The following is a 17,123-nucleotide window of genomic DNA, read 5'->3' as shown; positions in this document are numbered from 1 at the left end:
TCTGGATCTGTCTTCCGGCCTGACATATTGAAGAGCTTATGCTTGGGCTTTTCAAGTTCTATAATGCTCTTTGCAAAAAATTTCTCAGGGCTACCACTGGGACGCAGCCACCTTGTCTAGCCTAGCTTAAGAAGGCTGTACCTTTTCAAGAATAGATCTATTTTATCTGGGAGCAGTAAGCTGGAATAGTCATGTTTTCCTGCATTTCTTGATTGCAAATGAGGATAAGTAACAACATTTAACATGATTTGGGGATGCCGGTGTTGGACTGGGGTGGACAAAGTTAAAAATTACACAGATTATAATCCAACAGGTTTATTTGGAAGCACCAGCTTTCGGAACAGTGCTCCCAAATAAACCTGTTGGACTATAACCTGGTGTTGTGAGATTTTTAACATTTAACATGGAATGGGAGCAATTGGGATAAAGATTGGCTTAGTTTAAGAAACATCCGGTAACTGTAAGAAAATATCAGATGACAATGTCCTTTTTAAGTAGGAGATGGAGATTCTGTCTGATCTGCTTTCTAATTTGATTTTACAAATATCTTAATCTTTTCTTTATACATCTTGATGTACATTTTAAATCTTTTGTTGCAGTCTGTGATCCTCTCAAAGCTGTGGCTATGACACTTCGGTAAGTTAGTGAGTGCACTGTGCTACATTGCTTCAAGTTGGACATGACCCATGAGCACTTGATGCCGACACTGAGCCTGAAGTGAATGTGTTTGACTTCTCAGTGGGATTTCCAAAAGCAGGGAATTCCGTCGTGGCAGCTTAGCAATTTGACTTGGTATGGCCAACATTGGTGCTATTAAATACAAATAAACTAGCACTCCCTAGACACCCTGCAGAGATGTCAATCTTTTCAAATAATGTAAATAAGAATTCCACCCAATACTGCTGACATACAAAAAGCAGAGTAGGTCCACTACATTACTGTAATCCCATTGTGTGGGATTGAGGCACCTAAAATGTAGCAAGCATTGTCAAACTGAACCAAAGGAGCTGGAAAACATCATTGGGTCAGCCAGCATCTGGATGGAAATGGAATTGACATTTTAGTTTGATTGACCTTTCTATCAGAACCATTTTTGAAACCTATGATTCACAATATTTCTTGCTTTGGAGATATAGATCTATGAAACTGTCGATTTCTGCTTATGTTACCCCTTCCCCCATGACTAGGAATAGTCTGCTCTCCCAAACCAGAATTAACGTGTTGATATGAAGTGTTTCCTACATAGTCATGCAGCTCCACTCACTAGTGGTGGTTCTTTAAAAGTTTTATCCAATTAATTCCGCTGCTCTGCCCTTCCATAGCAGCCCTTGGAATTTCGAGTATTTATCCAATTCCATTATTGTTGAATTTGCTGCAAGCATCTTTTTTAAAGAATGAAATCCTTATGAAATATATATATATAAATGCAGCAGGGTATTTTTCTATCTAAACATTCTCCCCATCATCTCTTTGGTTCTTCTGCCAATTAGTTTAAATCTGTTACCTTTTGCTTTCTAGCTGGGTGTCAGTTAGCTCAGTTGTCTGGACAGCTGGTCTATAATGTACAGTAATGCCAACAGCATGGGTTCAATTCCCAACTGTTGTTCTCTCTCTTTGGGCTCTGTCTCAACCTATCGTTTACTCCCCCCAACTGTTCTTCTCTTATTTACTCCTTATCCTCTTCTTTCCCTCACCCTATCTTCTGCATAAAAACCAACTTTTCCCTAGCTGCCATCAGTTCTGAAGAAGGGTCACTGGACCCGAAATATTAACTCTGAATTCTCTCCACAGATGCTGCCAGACCTGCTGAACGTTTCCAACAATTTCTGTTTTGGTTTCCATTCCTGCTGAGGTTACCATGAAGGACTCTCCCTCTCAACTTCTTCCCCTCACCTAAGGTGTGATCACCCTCGGGTTACACCACCACCAGTCATCCCTGTCTCAAATGCGACAGCATTAGCCTGGCACTCGGAACAATTTCAGCTTGTGCCCTCTGTCAAAACCATCGTTATACGGTTCTCTGATTAAATCTCCCCACAGCCTTTAAATCTCAAGTGTCATCTGAGATGAACAGAAGGTGTGAATTGAAAGCTTAAGAAGTCAGGCTTATGACTGACTGGGGGATGACTCCAGGTCACAAAGGCTGTCTATTAGGTTGGGGGTGGTTGCAAACAGACTTAATGCCAATTGGAACAGGAGGAAGATGGTATGTTCTTAGAGTATGCATGAGCATGGTACTGATATTTGCTTTATCTTCTGCAATTACAGGTTGTTTGGTGTGACGGGGAATTGTGCAGCATGCAGCAAGCTGATTCCTGCCTTTGAGATGGTAATGAGAGCCAAGGACAATGTTTATCACCTGGACTGTTTTGCTTGTCAGCTCTGTAATCAGAGGTACAGTTTTTGATCAAAAGTCCTTATTGTCAATGGTACACATGGAAACTCAATTAGTTAAAAGAATGTAACATCTGTTACTCGCTGTAAATTCATATCATTTTTCTGAAACCCATCTGCTTTATATTAGGTTTTTGACGATAGAAAATGTCATCCATTAATCACCTCAAGTCTGCCAAGACTCTATAATACTTCTCCACCCAAATAAAGCAATGAGTATGTTCAAGCAGCTTAATATTGCCAGAGTTAGCAGAATAAAGTATTAATTGAAAAATTCAGTCGGGTACTCATGCGTTTGGCAGTTAGATTCTGAATAACGAATAGCGTTCATGGGGTTAAACAAATTAATAGTAAAGCATGTTTAAATAGTGATGGAGGTACCAGTACTTGCCAAGAAGCTAGCTCTGCACATTAATAGGAAAATTCATTAACGTTTCTACAGCCTTTGGGGGACTTCCTGCCAACTGAAAGCCCCTGAGGGTAATAATTGTGTTGAAGTCTATAAATATGTAGGATCTAATATAAATGATACATTGAAGAATATTTGTTCATTAGCTTGTGGCTGAGACGTATGTATATTAAATTTAATTAATATTTTAGAAAATGAATCAAAAATATCTCTCTTTTTGATCAAGAAATGACTGCTTTTTTTGGAAAATTGAAATATTTGACATTTAATTTTTTTTAAATGGCAGAATAACAACAGAGATGATACCAGAGTGCTCTTTTTTTTTCTTGCATTACTTGCAACAGGAGTATTATTGTATAATGTTTAACAATATTGAGGGTGAATTATTACTCAAGTTTTGAGTGTTTGAGTCGTGAGTTTTAAAATAATAGCTGGTTTGATGGCAAAGCAAACTGGGTAGAATAACTACCTCAGCAAAAGGTGATGTAGTCACAGTATGTGGCCACACACAACATAAGGACAGGAGGAGAAGGTGTACCCAGAGTGTAGGATTAGGAGGTGAAGGTCCCCTTGGAATGTAGAGGCCATAGAGATGCACAACCGATGCTACAAATTAACCTAGCCAATTATCTGTCATAATAGCTCAGTGACAAGTAGCACATGATGAGACTCTGATTCAGTAAATGAGTTTGTGACTGAGTTTCCCCATGTGGTTCACAAAGATATCTCCAAGGACAGGCAACTATACTCACCAAGTCGCTGAAAGCTGCCACTCTGTTCAACCTATGTTTTTCACAGAGACACCCAAATGCCCATAGCTCCATCCCCAGAATTTATTCATTTTTCATCTAATAGCAATTTGAAGCCTTGCTTTACCATTTACATACCTTACATATACTGAAGCAATTTCTAGCTTTACACAATGTATCATATAACACTTTTTTCTTAAGACCAAAGTGAGGAGGAGTGAGTCTGATCCCCTCGTTTTACTACCCCTCAGTTAGCCACAACGAAGATTTTGAATTCTTTTAGCACACAGCCATGTTGCACTTCAATTAAAACATTGCAGACTCAATATTAAGGAGCCAATTACAAGAACTTCTTGATTGAAATAGAGGAATTTTAATTACTTAATGATACCCAAAAAGTTAATAAAATGTGACATCAAAGTACACATAGGTATGAAGTTTAAAAAGTGGCAAATATCTAGTGTATTAGGAGGATGAAGAATATTAATTTTAAAAATCTTTTCGGAGTCCTTGAGTTGGTATAATTGAACCTGAGAATATTGTTCATTCATTAATGTCTTTTATCCTCAGCAGTGGTAATGTTTTTGAGAATCATTGTGTTCTCAGTGAGATGATTGTTCTGGTTTGTTTTAATAGAACATAGAACAGTACAGCACAGAACAGGCCTTTCAGCCCACGATGTTGCGCCGACCATTGATCCTCATATATGCACCCTCAAATTTCTGTGACCATATGCATGTCCAGCAGTCTCTTGAATATCCCCAATGACCTCGCTTCCACAACTGCTGCTGGCAACGCATTCCATGCTCTCTCAACTCTCTGTGTAAAGAACCCGCCTCTGACATCCCCTCTATACTTTCCTCCAACCAGCTTAAAACTGTGAACCCTCATGTTAGCCATTTCTGCCTTGGGAAATAGTCTCTGGCTATCGACTCCATCTATGCCTCTTATTATATTGTATACCTCAATTAGGTCCACTCTCCTCCTCCTTTTCTCCAATGAAAAAAGTCCGAGCTCAGTCAACCTCTCTTCATAAGATAAGCCCTCCAGTCCAGGCAGCATCCTGGTAAACCTCCTCTGAACCCTCTCCAAAGCATCCACATCTTTCCTATAATAGGGCGACCAGAACTGGACGCAGTGTTCCAAGTGCGGTCTAACCAAAGTTTTATAGAGCTGCAACAAGATCTCACGACTCTTAAACTCAATCCCCCTGTTAATGAAAGCCAAAACACATATGCTTTCTTAACAACCTTGTCCACTTGGGTGGCCATTTTAAGCGATCTATGTACCTGCACACCAAGATCCCTCTGTTCCTCCACACTGCCAAGAATCCTATCCTTAATCCTGTACTCAGCTTTCAAATTCGACTTTCCAAAATGCATCACCTCGCATTTATCCAGGTTGAACTCCATCTGCCACCTCTCCGCCCATCTCTGCATCCTGTCAATGTCCCGCTGCAGCCTACAACAGCCCTCTATACGGTCAACGATACCTCCAACCTTTGTGTCGTCTGCAAACTTGCTGACCCATCCGTCAATCCCCTCATCCAAGTCATTAATAAAAATTACAAACCGTTAGAGGCCCAAGGACAGAGCCCTGTGGAACACCACTCACCACTGACTTCCAGGCAGAATATTTTCCTTCTACTGCCACTCGCTGTCTTCTGTTCACCAGCCAATTCTGTATCCAGACAGCTAAGTTCCCCTGTATCCCATTTCTCCTGACCTTCTGAATGAGCCTACCATGGGGAACCTTATCAAATGCCTTGCTGAAGTCCATATACACCACATCCACTGCTCGACCCTCATCAACCTTTCTAGTCACATCCTCAAAGAACTCAATAAGGTTTGTGAGGCATGACCTGCCCCTCACAAAGCGGTGTTGACTGCATTTAATCAAGCCATGCTCTTCCAGATGGTCATAAATGCTATCCCTCAGAATCCTTTCTAACACCTTGCAGACAACAGATGTGAGACTTACTGGTCTGTAATTGCCGGGGATTTCCCTATTTCCTTTCTTGAAGAGAGGAATTACATTTGCCTCTCTCCAGTCCTCAGGTACGACTCCAGTGGAGAGCGAGGATGCAAAGATCTTCGCAAGTGGCGAAGCAATTGCATTTCTCGTTTCCCAAAGCAGCCGAGGACAAATCTGGTCCGGGCCTGGCAACTTGTCAATCTTAATGTTTGACAAAATTTTCAGCACATCAGCTTTCTCTATCTCTATCCATTCCAGCATGCACACCTGCTCTTCAAAGGTTTCATTCACTACAAAGTTCGTTTCTTTCATAAAGACAGAAACAAAAAACTCATTTAGGGCTTCCTCTACCTCCTCAGACTCCACACACAAGTTCCCAATGCTATCACTGATCATCCCTACTCTTTCTTTGACCATTCTCTTATTCCTCACATAAGTGTAAAATGCCTTTGTGTTCTCCCTAATCCATTCTGCCAAGCCTTTCTCGTGCCCCCTCCTGGCTCTCCTCAGACCATTTTTAAGCTCCTTCCTTGCCTGCCTGTAACCCTGTAGAGCTGAGCTTGATCCGAGCTTCCTCCACCTTATGTAAGCTACCTTCTTCCTTTTGACGAGAAGCTCCACCGCTCTCGTCATCCAAGGTTCCTTTATCTTACCCTTTCTTGCCTGTCTCAGAGGGACATATTTATTCATCACTCGCAACAACTGTTCCTTAAACAGTCTCCACATGTCTATAGTGCCTTTAGTAATGTCAGTTACTAGCTTTTCAAGATGATATGGAAACAGGGGGGAAGACAGAGAAAGAGTCTTCCTGTCTTTGCTGTTATAAATCTTTTTTTCTTCTTTCACTCTGTTGCTCAACTCTGCAGCTACAGAAATATGGTTCTTTTGTGTATTCCTGAATCTGGCTCCATTGTCTTTTGAAGCTGAGTAGTTGCATGGACCTTTCATGTCCCCAATATATTCAGTTTAGCTTATACATTTAGTTAAAACAAGTAAAGTGAGTTTCTTGACTCAGTTGACTGGTTTCCATATCTTTAGGTATAATTTCAGATCAGATGATTTTGTTCGTTCACATTGCTTACCTGAACCTGCCTCAACCGATGGTCAGTTAATTAGTGGAGCCATTCTTGCCCCTTTTTTAAAAATAATTTGTAAAACTATCCTAGTCCATGAAGGCTTATGTTATTGAAATCAGATGAAAGTTGAAAATAAATAATCCATGTTATACCCCTATCATGGCAGTATTGCTTTCTAAGGTGGACGCATGAAACTTTCATTCAGGGGAAATTAAACGATAGCTGTTTGAATGAAGAGGAATGATGAATGTCGAGCCTTGTGGGTATGAGCACAAACATTACTGCAGCTGCAATACAATCCCCTAAGTGGTTGGTCCTGTGAGAGGAGTATGGCTAACACGGATTTCAGAGCCAGAATGTTGGCAGGGCTCAGAGCCTTGTGAGAAACTTGTGTAACTGTGTTTAGGTACTGAAAGGATTCAGTAGAGCAGATCTCTTTCTGTTGATGGCATCTAGGACAAGGGAAACTAACTTTGAAGCAAGGCAGATCATGGGAGAGAAGTTAGTACATGCTACCTAGCACAAAGAATGCTATAACCCTCTGTCAAAACTTGATGATAACAGCTCCATTAATAATTTTGCATTTGATGTTAAAAGATATGTTATGAACCAAACCAGCCTTAATTTAATGGTGGAACAGACTTGAGGGACTGATGGCCTGTTCCTGTAATCCAGAACATAAATGTAATGTAGCATATAGAGGAATTTTGTATTATACACACATATGAACTTAGAACAAGTGTAGACCTCGAGCCTGCTCTGCCATTTAATAAGATCATGGCTGATCTGTTGGTGTTGAATTCCTGATTCCCATTTATTCTCCATTAGTCTTTTATTCTCCTGCCTGACAAGAATCTATCCAGCACCCTGTTCCGCTGCAGAGAGCTCCAAAGCACCACCATCCTCTGAGAAAGCTCCTTATATCTGTCCTAAGTAGGTAATCCTTAATTATGAAACAGTTCCACAAGTGTGTTGCTGGAAAAGCTCAGCAGGTCAGGCAGCATCCAAGGAGCAGCCTCCTAGTTCTGGACTCACCCACAGAAGACACTTTGTGTCCACTTTGTCAAGAATATTGAGGACCTTACATGCATTGCAATCAAGTCACCAGCCCCTTGACTTCCATCTGTTTTCCCTCTTCAATCTTCTACCTGACTTTCTTTTTCATTCATGGAATGAGGGCATCACTGGCTAAAGCAGCATTTATTGTCCATCCCTAATTGTCCAGAGGGCAATTAAGAGTCAACAACATTTCTGCAGGTCTAGAGTCACATGTAGGCCAGACCAGCTAAGGATGGCAGTTTCCTTCTTTAAAGAACATGAGTAAACCAGATGGGTTTTTTTAAAAGTTGGCAACGGATTCATGACTAGCATTGGACTCCTAAGTCCAGATTTTTGTTCTTTATTGAATTCAAATTCCACCATCTGCCTTGCCGGATTTGAACCCAGGTTCCCAGAATATTACCTATCCTTAAACATAACTATACATTTACAGCAAGTTTTATGTTTAAGTGTGTAGCATTTAATCCTTTTCCATTTCCCGACTATTGGAGTCTTCTGGCTCTGTGAAGAAATCAATGGGGTGTTGAACAAAATAAAGATGTTTGGCCATTTAGGTCGTGCACTATCATCAACTCAAGCATTGAGCACTTGAGCAAAATCGATGCTGTTGCAATGCGGACACATTAATTATTCTATGATAAGCACCAGTTGACTCTGAATTCTCCTTTGATCTTCATTATTTCTTTTTACATTGGTGTGATGAGAATGAAGACAGTTATCCCTTGAAGGCTTCACTCCTTCATCATGCTCATCCTCTGTGGATGAGAACAATGCAGGTTAGGTTGGACTGGAGGCAAGTCAGAGGCAGGGGTGAAGATTTATTTTGCCTTCTATATCTAAGTACAATAAATAGCTGAAATTAATCAGACCGTTGACTAGGATCTGCTTGGCACCAATCCTGGAGCACTCCCAAAAGTCAACCTAGTAACTTTGGCAAGTTTCCAATGGTGTTTCCAACTACTCTGGGAATCCTATCAGATGGAGAGTTGGGGGTGAGCAATGGTGATGGCAGGATTAAAGAATTGTTGCTGTAGACCTTCTAAAGGGCAGGAGTTAATAGCAGCTTTTCCAAGAAACATTGTTTACTGTTTGACCATGGAAACCAACGGTTGATTGGGGATACCTTTTTAGATGGGCCTGCCATTGACTTGAAGGTGACAAAGATCCTGGATTAACCCAAGGATCACTGCACATTTGATGTATGGAGGAGGGGTCTTCTGTTGGTGAAGCAGTAATAAGCGAAATACGCCACACGCTGTAATTATAGTTCTTCTTTAATTACACCTTCTTATTCTAGAGCAGTCAATTCCAGCAACAGCAGATGCTGCACAGTTGGCAACCAGAATGACTGAAGACTCTTAAGGCCTCACCTTTTCCCCCCCATCATATACCCTCCTCAAAAGAATTAGAATAAGTCTGGAGAATATTCCCTGTTATGTGTTTTGATTTCACTACATGCCACATTCAGAGGAAATCTTCCCTCAGGGTGTCTTGGCACATTAAAATTCATTTCTCTGCACGAGTAGGATTTTTTTTCCTAACCATGATATATAACAAACACCACTTAACAGCATTTTCATATTTATCTTGTGCTGTTGCTTTACACTAGTATTTATCTTGTTTCTTTCTCAGTTTACACCCAGGAGTTTAGCTTGCAGTAGTCAATCCTCCATTCCATGTTCTCAGTCACAATTGTTAAGTACTTGGCTTTGCATTATCTGACTTCTCCGTTTGCTGAATGGAACAGCATTTCCTTGACATAGTTGGAAGATCAGGGTTTTGGTACCGTACTTGAGACACATGTATAATGCTGATTAAAGGCTCATTACTTGCAATGACTCTTCCACATTCCTCAACAGTGTCAGAATTAGCTTTTTAGTTTTGGTCAGTTTTATGTGTGAAAATGTATTGTGCAAAATTGTTTATCTGCTACTTTTGATCAAAGAAAATTCTAAAAGCTGAAGACATGCTGAATGTGCTCTAAATCACAAGATCATGGGTTCAACCCTCTACCAAGTAAATAAACTACTCGAGCATAGCCATTGTTGCAATGAAGTGGTTTGGGAAGTCCCAAAGTAAGTTATTGCATAAACACAGGTTGATTCTTTTGGAAGCCTGTCTTTTATCCCATTTTTTTTTCTAATTTAAATCTATACTGGCAATGGAGAATCTTCTGCCAGTGAGATTTCTTCATTTCTCGCCACCCCCCCACCAAAGTCACCTTTCCTCAGTTGATAGACACATCATCCATTGTACTACTGCATTATAAAGACCAGCAAGATTCCTGGCTTATGCCAAGTTACTTCAGCGAGTGATTAGAGTGTTAGAAGTGGTCTCAGTCACCCTGCACTGGGCAGGAAAATGGTCAGAGCACCCAGCACTGTTGGAACGTATGTTACAATGAGGTTAGGGTCTAACTTGGCTCCTGCAGGGCCATATTGCTGTCATCCACCAACTTGACCCAAGCATGATGTTGCTGTATGAGAATCCTCATTTGGGTGAGAGAATGGATGGACAGCCGTTGTGTTATATGGATATACAATTATACTCCCTAAGTACCATCATTTAGCAGAGGACAATAAGAGAATTTCATTTGGTTTAAAAAAAAGGATTGTGAGATTAGTTCCAGAAGAAATATCTTTACTTTTTGATCTTAGAGTGAGAAACTAGCCAGCTTGGAGGAAAGGTTCACAGGTAACTGCTTGAAAGTGATCACATGGCAATGGTTGAATTGTCATTTTAATGTTAGAGAGCAGGAACAAATAATTCTTGGTGATCTAAACTCAATAAATTTGCAACCATTCTAGACAACATTTTATGTACACACAGTAGATATAATGTTAGACTCCTATGAGGAGTTTGAATTGCACTAACCAGGGGCTTTTAAGTTCAGTTGGTGCCATGTGTGTATGTTGTAATTCATGCTGCCTGACCTAAGGCTGAGATGTCCCATTCTGCAATAATATAATGCATTTCCTGAATTTTGCAGTATGCACGTAACAGACAGCACACAGGTCCACACCATCTTAACTATGGATTAAATTTGCTTCAACCCATTTTGTACAAGATGAAGGGAATCTTTCCTTCACCCAAAAATTACTGAAGTTGCTGCTTCTTGCAGGCTGCTGAATTACCCTCCCTGTGGACCTTTGCCCTGAGAGTCTACTTCACTAAAGAAAATCTTTGAGATGCCTAAATGTGCCACTTACCAATTTGTACTTGTGCCTTTTGCAGCACTCTCCTGCTTTCCTGAGTTACAATTTTACTCCATACATTTTAATTTGTTTCCATATTGTCTCCCTGCCCCACACCCTCTCTCCCCAGAAAACCCAAACCACCATTCACCTTTCAGCAAGGGTTAATTGTATCCCTCAGTTCTGCTTTCTATCTCCTCCTCTCACATTACCTACAAATGTAACTACTTTCTACTCAGATTTCATCTGGTCACTTAACATTCCTTAACAATGACTGATGGGGGAAGGGGCTTTGGTGACGGTATTGCTGTCTCTGAGCCAGAAGGCCTAGTTTTAAATCTCAGCTGCTCCAGAAGTATGTGATAACACCTCTGAACAGGTTGATTAGATTTTGTTTTGGTTGAAGGGACTCTCTGGGTGCTACCACAACTATAACACCCATTTGCTTGAAAACACAAAACATTGAGAGCTTGGGAAACTGTCTTGTCCTTTATGTTTAATGTTTATTTTAAATTCACTCACAGGATGTCATGTTTTCTGAGTTCACTGACCAGACGAAATGCTCACTACAGGTTGGGGGCAGTTAAGGGGCTTAATTCATTCCTGATGTAAGGGGTCATGCCCAAAACGTCGAATTTTCCTCCTCCTTGGATGCTGCCTGATCTGCTGTGCTTTTCCAGTACCACTCTAACCTTGATTCTGATCTTCAGCATTTGCAGTCCTCACTTTCACTTAATTGTAACAGCTTCCATGGTACAGTGTCTTTCCCATACTCAGGTGCTTGCAAATATTGAAAAGCTACCTTAAGCGAAATACATGAGAGCTAGCACTGAGATGTGAAGGCGAGAATTGGAAAAGATAAAAGACCTTTTTGCAGATTAAGTAAACATTGTTGTTAAATGTCCTGATGTTGCATAGAGGCAAGGGAGTACCCCATAACTGGTCTCCTATCCTGTAGGATCTAGGGGTATGAAATGACCTCTTCCCTTTCCTGAGGCCCTCACCACAACTACTATATATACTTGAGTAAAAGTCGCTCTCATGTAAAAGTCGATACTCTCTAGTTTTGGCCAAAAAATCTGGAATTTTCCATATATTTTGTGGAAAGGTCAACCCTACTTCTTCACAGATAACAGATTTGAGAGTGAAGATATTATCCTGTACAGCTACATTGATCGGTGAGGCTGTATGAGAGTCAAATGTCTAAGTTTATTTTACCAGAAATAAAAGCTTAAAATGGTAGCTTGAAAAACTAAAGCAACAGTAGACGAGAGAAAACAGAGGGAAATGGCAGAATTTGGTGCGAAGGGCTAAGACGCATCATGTCAGAGTCAGGTGACAACCTCCCTTTGTGTGCAGCTCAGCTGAGCTCAGTATCTCTGAAGGCACTAGTGGAATGCAGTCACATATCTAGTTGAGGTTTTGAAATTTCTCCATTTTGTGTACAAATGCCTTCCAATAAAAAAAATTATACAGCACCATTTAAACTATAAGTTATTCAAGCTGCAGAGAAGACAAATAACCGTGTAGTAGCAATTACTGTAATTAGTTGTACTGTTGTTATTTCTTTGTTTAGACATCAATTGGGCTCCTGCTAATGATATGGTATTTTGAACTGTAACATGAATTTCAGCCCCTCAAAAGGAGTATCCATTGTAATAGTCAACCCCGTAAATTTAACCTTAAAAAACTGTCTTAAAATTTCGACTTTTACACGCGTATATGTGGTGTTTATCAATTTTTAGCTTATATTCTACAAAGCAATCCCTTTGAAAATAATTTAATATTTTGAAATAAATAAACCATCAATTTTTTTAAGTATAACCCTCTGAAGTAATATTTAAACTTACAAGCTATTTGAAAATTTGGTTGAACAAGCTGAACCACTCTTTCCACAGTTACAGACTGCATTCAAAAATATTGTATGGTTGTTGCATCTTATCAAGTCAGTGAATAGTGAGATATCTCAAACCTGTTGGATTGAGGCGAGATTGAATGTATAGATTATTGAACACGTGTCTGCATAAATGCTGCTTCTGTAGCATTTCATCGATATTGTGTGGATTGAACAATGTTGTCTGAATTAAATGCTTTCTGAAGTAAATATAATCGTTTTACCATCAACAAGTGATCTTTTCGAAATGGACTGAGCACATTGGCACCTAGTTGATCATTCAATACAAATGTGTGCACAACAAAACTGAAGACCTGTTGTTTTAAAAAAAACTAAATATAGGTAGTCACCAAAAATCCAGCCAGCGTTCAGGAGAAGCCTCTTTATTCATCCTGGTTAGAATGTGAATCCTGTGAAATGCTTCTACGTTAAACACACCAAGGACACAGCAGTAGGTTAAGTTGAAAGGATTAGATAAAACCTGATGAGAGAGGGTTTATTTGTAGCGTTAACAGCAGTACGGATCTGTTGGGCTGAATGGTCTGTTTCCGAGCTGTGATTTCTATGAAATTGAGTGAGCTTATTTACTTCTTCAAAATATGACCTTAAACTGTGTGCCAAACATAAGTTGTGGTTGCAACAGGACCTAAACTGTTATGAAATTTAAACTAAGAAGCTCTTTGTTTTCAAAGGGGAAAGGCAGTTTTGATTTAAAACGACAATCTCTTGCTATTTGCTTCCATTTTATGTAGTCAAAAAGACAGGGCTGGAGCAAATTTAGAGACCTGTTTAGATTGAGGAGGGATTAGGTTCGTAATTTGCTTGAAATTAATATCAGTGAAATGCTACTCATTCAACACTTGAGGAGCACAGAACATTGTGCTGCTTTCGATATTAAATCTAATCTGTTTAACATTATTACTAAAGGGAATTCTGGCAGTATGTTTGAACATCATCAGTAAACAGCTATCTAAACAACAAAGGCTGCTATCAAGGGTCACCTAGGTTGCTTCGTAATTATGCATGGTTTTTGCTGGATTTAGTAGAGTAGGCATAAGAGCTTCTGAAGGTCAAATTGATATGGTTAAAAGCACTGCAATTTGCTTAAAAGCCTCCAGTTAAGAATATTTTTGTACACACTTGAATTGTCTACATATTAGACAATTTTTTAATATCAACTTGAAGCCCACATCTAACAGATACTGCCAAATGTCTTGACTCTGAAGTCATTCTCAGGGTATAATAGAAATGTTCAGATTATGTACTAATCGCTTTCCTTTCTATTTCAAGAGTTGCCGTGTATATTCACCATCACTTGTGATTTTCTTTTTAAATTCCCTTTTTAGGTTTTGCGTGGGAGATAAATTCTTCCTCAAGAACAATATGATTCTGTGCCAGACAGACTATGAGGAAGGTTTAATGAAAGAAGGCTACGCTTCCCAGGTTCGCTGATCCCACAGCCACATGTGTCAAATTAGTTTTAAGCACTAACTTCTGTATTGTTTACTCAACATGTAAATATGAATTGAAACAGGAACTAATAGAATAGACCTACAGTACCCCGAGCTGGTGGCCATGTTTGGAATAAAGATGGGAAGAGAAACCGTATATAGTCATTTTGTTCCTGTTCTACATTGAATGTCTTCTAGACCGATTGTATATATTGAGCTTTGTCATGAGGGAAAACTATTCCCCTTTTTTTTGTTTGCTGCTTACAGTTTATAACTTTGTTTGTGTCATTTGGCATGAGATGTTCATTTTGGATGACTCTTGTACATACTATATTGTAATATTTGAAGCACAAATGTAATACAGTTTTATTGTGTTATCATTTGTGTTCATTCCTTTGTTTCTTGGCTGTTGCATTTAGTACAATCAGTGTTCAGATTTATTGTATAATTAATTATGCTTTCTGTATTCTATTAACTATTTTAACTGAGCTGTAACTTTCTATTAAAATATTCAAACCGCAATTCTATGCACTTTAATTTGTTTGCCAATAAAATGTGTTAAAAATCTGGAGACCTAGAAGTAGCCAAATATATAATGTCCTCGCACCTAGAGCTGGCATTACAAATCACCATTAATTTTGCCAGCTACTCTGATGCAAATGCTTTGTCTACCAGATGAGAAATCAGTTTGTTCAATAAACAATTTTACACCATATTTTTGTGCAACATGTTGTGGAAGATGAACTTTTTTAGATTAGATTACATTACAGTGTGGAAACAGGCCCTTCGGCCCAACAAGTCCACACCGACCCGCCGAAGCGAAACCCACCCATACCCCTACATTTACCCCTTACCTAACACTACGGGCAATTTAGCATGGCCAATTCACCTGACCCTGCACATCTTTGGACTGTGGGAGGAAACCGGAGCACCCGGAGGAAACCCACGCAGACACGGGGAGAACGTGCAAACTCCACACAGTCAGTCGCCTGAGGCGGGAATTGAACCCGGGTCTCAAGCGCTGTGAGGCAGCAGTGCTAGCCACTGTGCCACCGTGCCGCCCCAACTTGCTTCCCCCCGCCTCCCACCTCCGCCAACTTCGGAGTGGGAATTAGTTTCATTTTCCTGTTCTGCGTACATTACTTGAAGTGTCACCAAGGTTACACAAATCTAGATCTAAAAAGCATTCATTTCTGATAAGTTGCTGAATTAAGAAATAGTTTCGCCTCCAAAGGGTTTGAAGAAAGGAAGCTTGTTTTCTCGTGTGTTTTTGTGACTCTTTTGATGTACCACAGTAATGACTAGCAGCTGAGTGACTGACTGTTATCTGTAATTTGGCAGCCTTTAACAGCACTTAAATGGCTCTGAAGCATTAGTCAACTTTATTCTGCTTTCGCGATAACTGGGTTCTTGAATATAACTGCAAGAGTGTGCTTTTTAAAAAGGAACAGTTCACACAAAACAAATTAACCTATAGAAACAACTCAACATTGATGGAGGTGATTTAATGTATTTTTTTAAAGAAGTCTAGTCATGCCAATTTCAAAAGGAACTAAACATCTGTGTAGCCGAACCATATTCACATAAACATCCATGGGGTGGTAAGTTTTAAAAAATCCTTTTTGGTATTGATTGTGCATTTAAATAATTAGATTTTGGTTGTTTCATTTAATTTGACTCTTTCCACATTTAATAATGGGAAGGGACCACCTACCAACATCTAAAATTCTGAATACCATTGGAATTCAAATTCGTTCCAGGCAACTTTAAGAACCCTCTACATGCTACAGGATAGCAACCATGTGGGCTGATTTGATTGTAATGGTATTTTCAGAGAAAACTTGTCTGAATTTTCAAAGAACACTGTTTTTGTACATCTAACAATGTAAATGTTCCCATTTGTTCTCTGTGGTGTAAGCTATTTACATATAAAACAGCTGCTTTAATTCTGTGTTGCATTGTTTGAAAAGATCAGTTCTACAAAATGAAAACATTGCTGCATCTTTTGTCTGGGGCAGATCTCATTGAAGACGTGTGTAGGGGCAGGCGCTATACATGTTACTGTATTCAAACTGTAGATTCACTTTTACTTCTCCTCAAACTGCTAAATGGAACATTTGAGAGTGTGGTGCTGGAAAAGCACAGCAGCTCAGGCAGCATCCGAGGAGCAGGAAAGTCAACATTTTGGGCTGGGGCCGAAACATCCATTTTCCTGCTCTTCGGATGCTGCCTGACCTGCTGTGCTTTTCCAGCACCACACTCTCAAGTCTGATCTCTAGCATCTACAGACCTCACTGTCTCCTAAATGGAACATTTCCCTACCCTGACATGGAGAAGACCTAGAGTCAACTATATCCATCCATTATCTTGCAAATTTATTCTGAAATATCTTTAGTTGTTGGGAAAATGAAATACGCTGCTGTATTTGGATTAAAACTGTAGTGTTAAAGTCACTTGCTTTGAGCCATTCATAGTAAGAAGGCTAGATCATAGGTCGGTCAATGATAAAGAACAATTGCTCTATGGCAGTTAACTAATGGAAAGGGGATCATATGAAATAGGAGTAAGCCATTCAGCCCTAGCTCCACTATTCATTAAGACCACAGCTCAAGATCAACCTCAACACCACCTTCCCAATGCTTCCTACAGCCCTTGCTGCAAATGGTACATAAAATATATTCATAAGTATGCTCAATAACAGGGCATCCTCAACTTTCTCTGATAAAGTTCCAAAATATACCAAGCCTCAAAGGAAATTTTTCCTCAACTCAGTCCTAATATATTAGCCTCTTATTCTGAATGTCCCCAGCAAAAAAGAAGCATTAATGCGACATCTACTATGGAAAACCTCTTGAAATTTGGATTTTTTTAAATGAGATCACCCTTTTTTTTTGGAACTCCGGGGAATACAGGGCTAGTCTAC

At 39.7% G+C, this 17,123-nt stretch overlaps 1 protein-coding gene across 6 annotated transcripts in view; it reads left to right on the top strand.

Annotated features, from left to right (window-relative positions):
* The window catches only part of lmo3 (LIM domain only 3), a 73,609-nt gene extending 57,463 nt beyond the window's left edge, over positions 1 to 16,146 (top strand). For all 6 annotated transcript variants that reach the window (XM_043713513.2, XM_043713514.2, XM_043713515.2 and 3 more), the window contains exons 3-4: positions 2,269 to 2,394; positions 14,096 to 16,146. In XM_043713513.2, the coding sequence (XP_043569448.1) occupies positions 2,269 to 2,394; positions 14,096 to 14,201 (232 nt within the window). In that variant the 3' untranslated portion in view covers positions 14,202 to 16,146. The remainder of the gene's footprint in view (positions 1 to 2,268; positions 2,395 to 14,095) is intronic.
* The last annotated feature ends 977 nt before the right edge of the window (positions 16,147 to 17,123 follow it).

Source organism: Chiloscyllium plagiosum, unplaced genomic scaffold, assembly GCF_037043375.1.
Source record: "Chiloscyllium plagiosum isolate Xiang-an unplaced genomic scaffold, Cpla_swu_hap1 HiC_scaffold_23, whole genome shotgun sequence".
Lineage (NCBI taxonomy): Eukaryota > Metazoa > Chordata > Chondrichthyes > Orectolobiformes > Hemiscylliidae > Chiloscyllium > Chiloscyllium plagiosum.
Note: the sequence above shows the minus strand (reverse complement) of the source record. Positions and strands in the feature narration are given on the sequence as shown.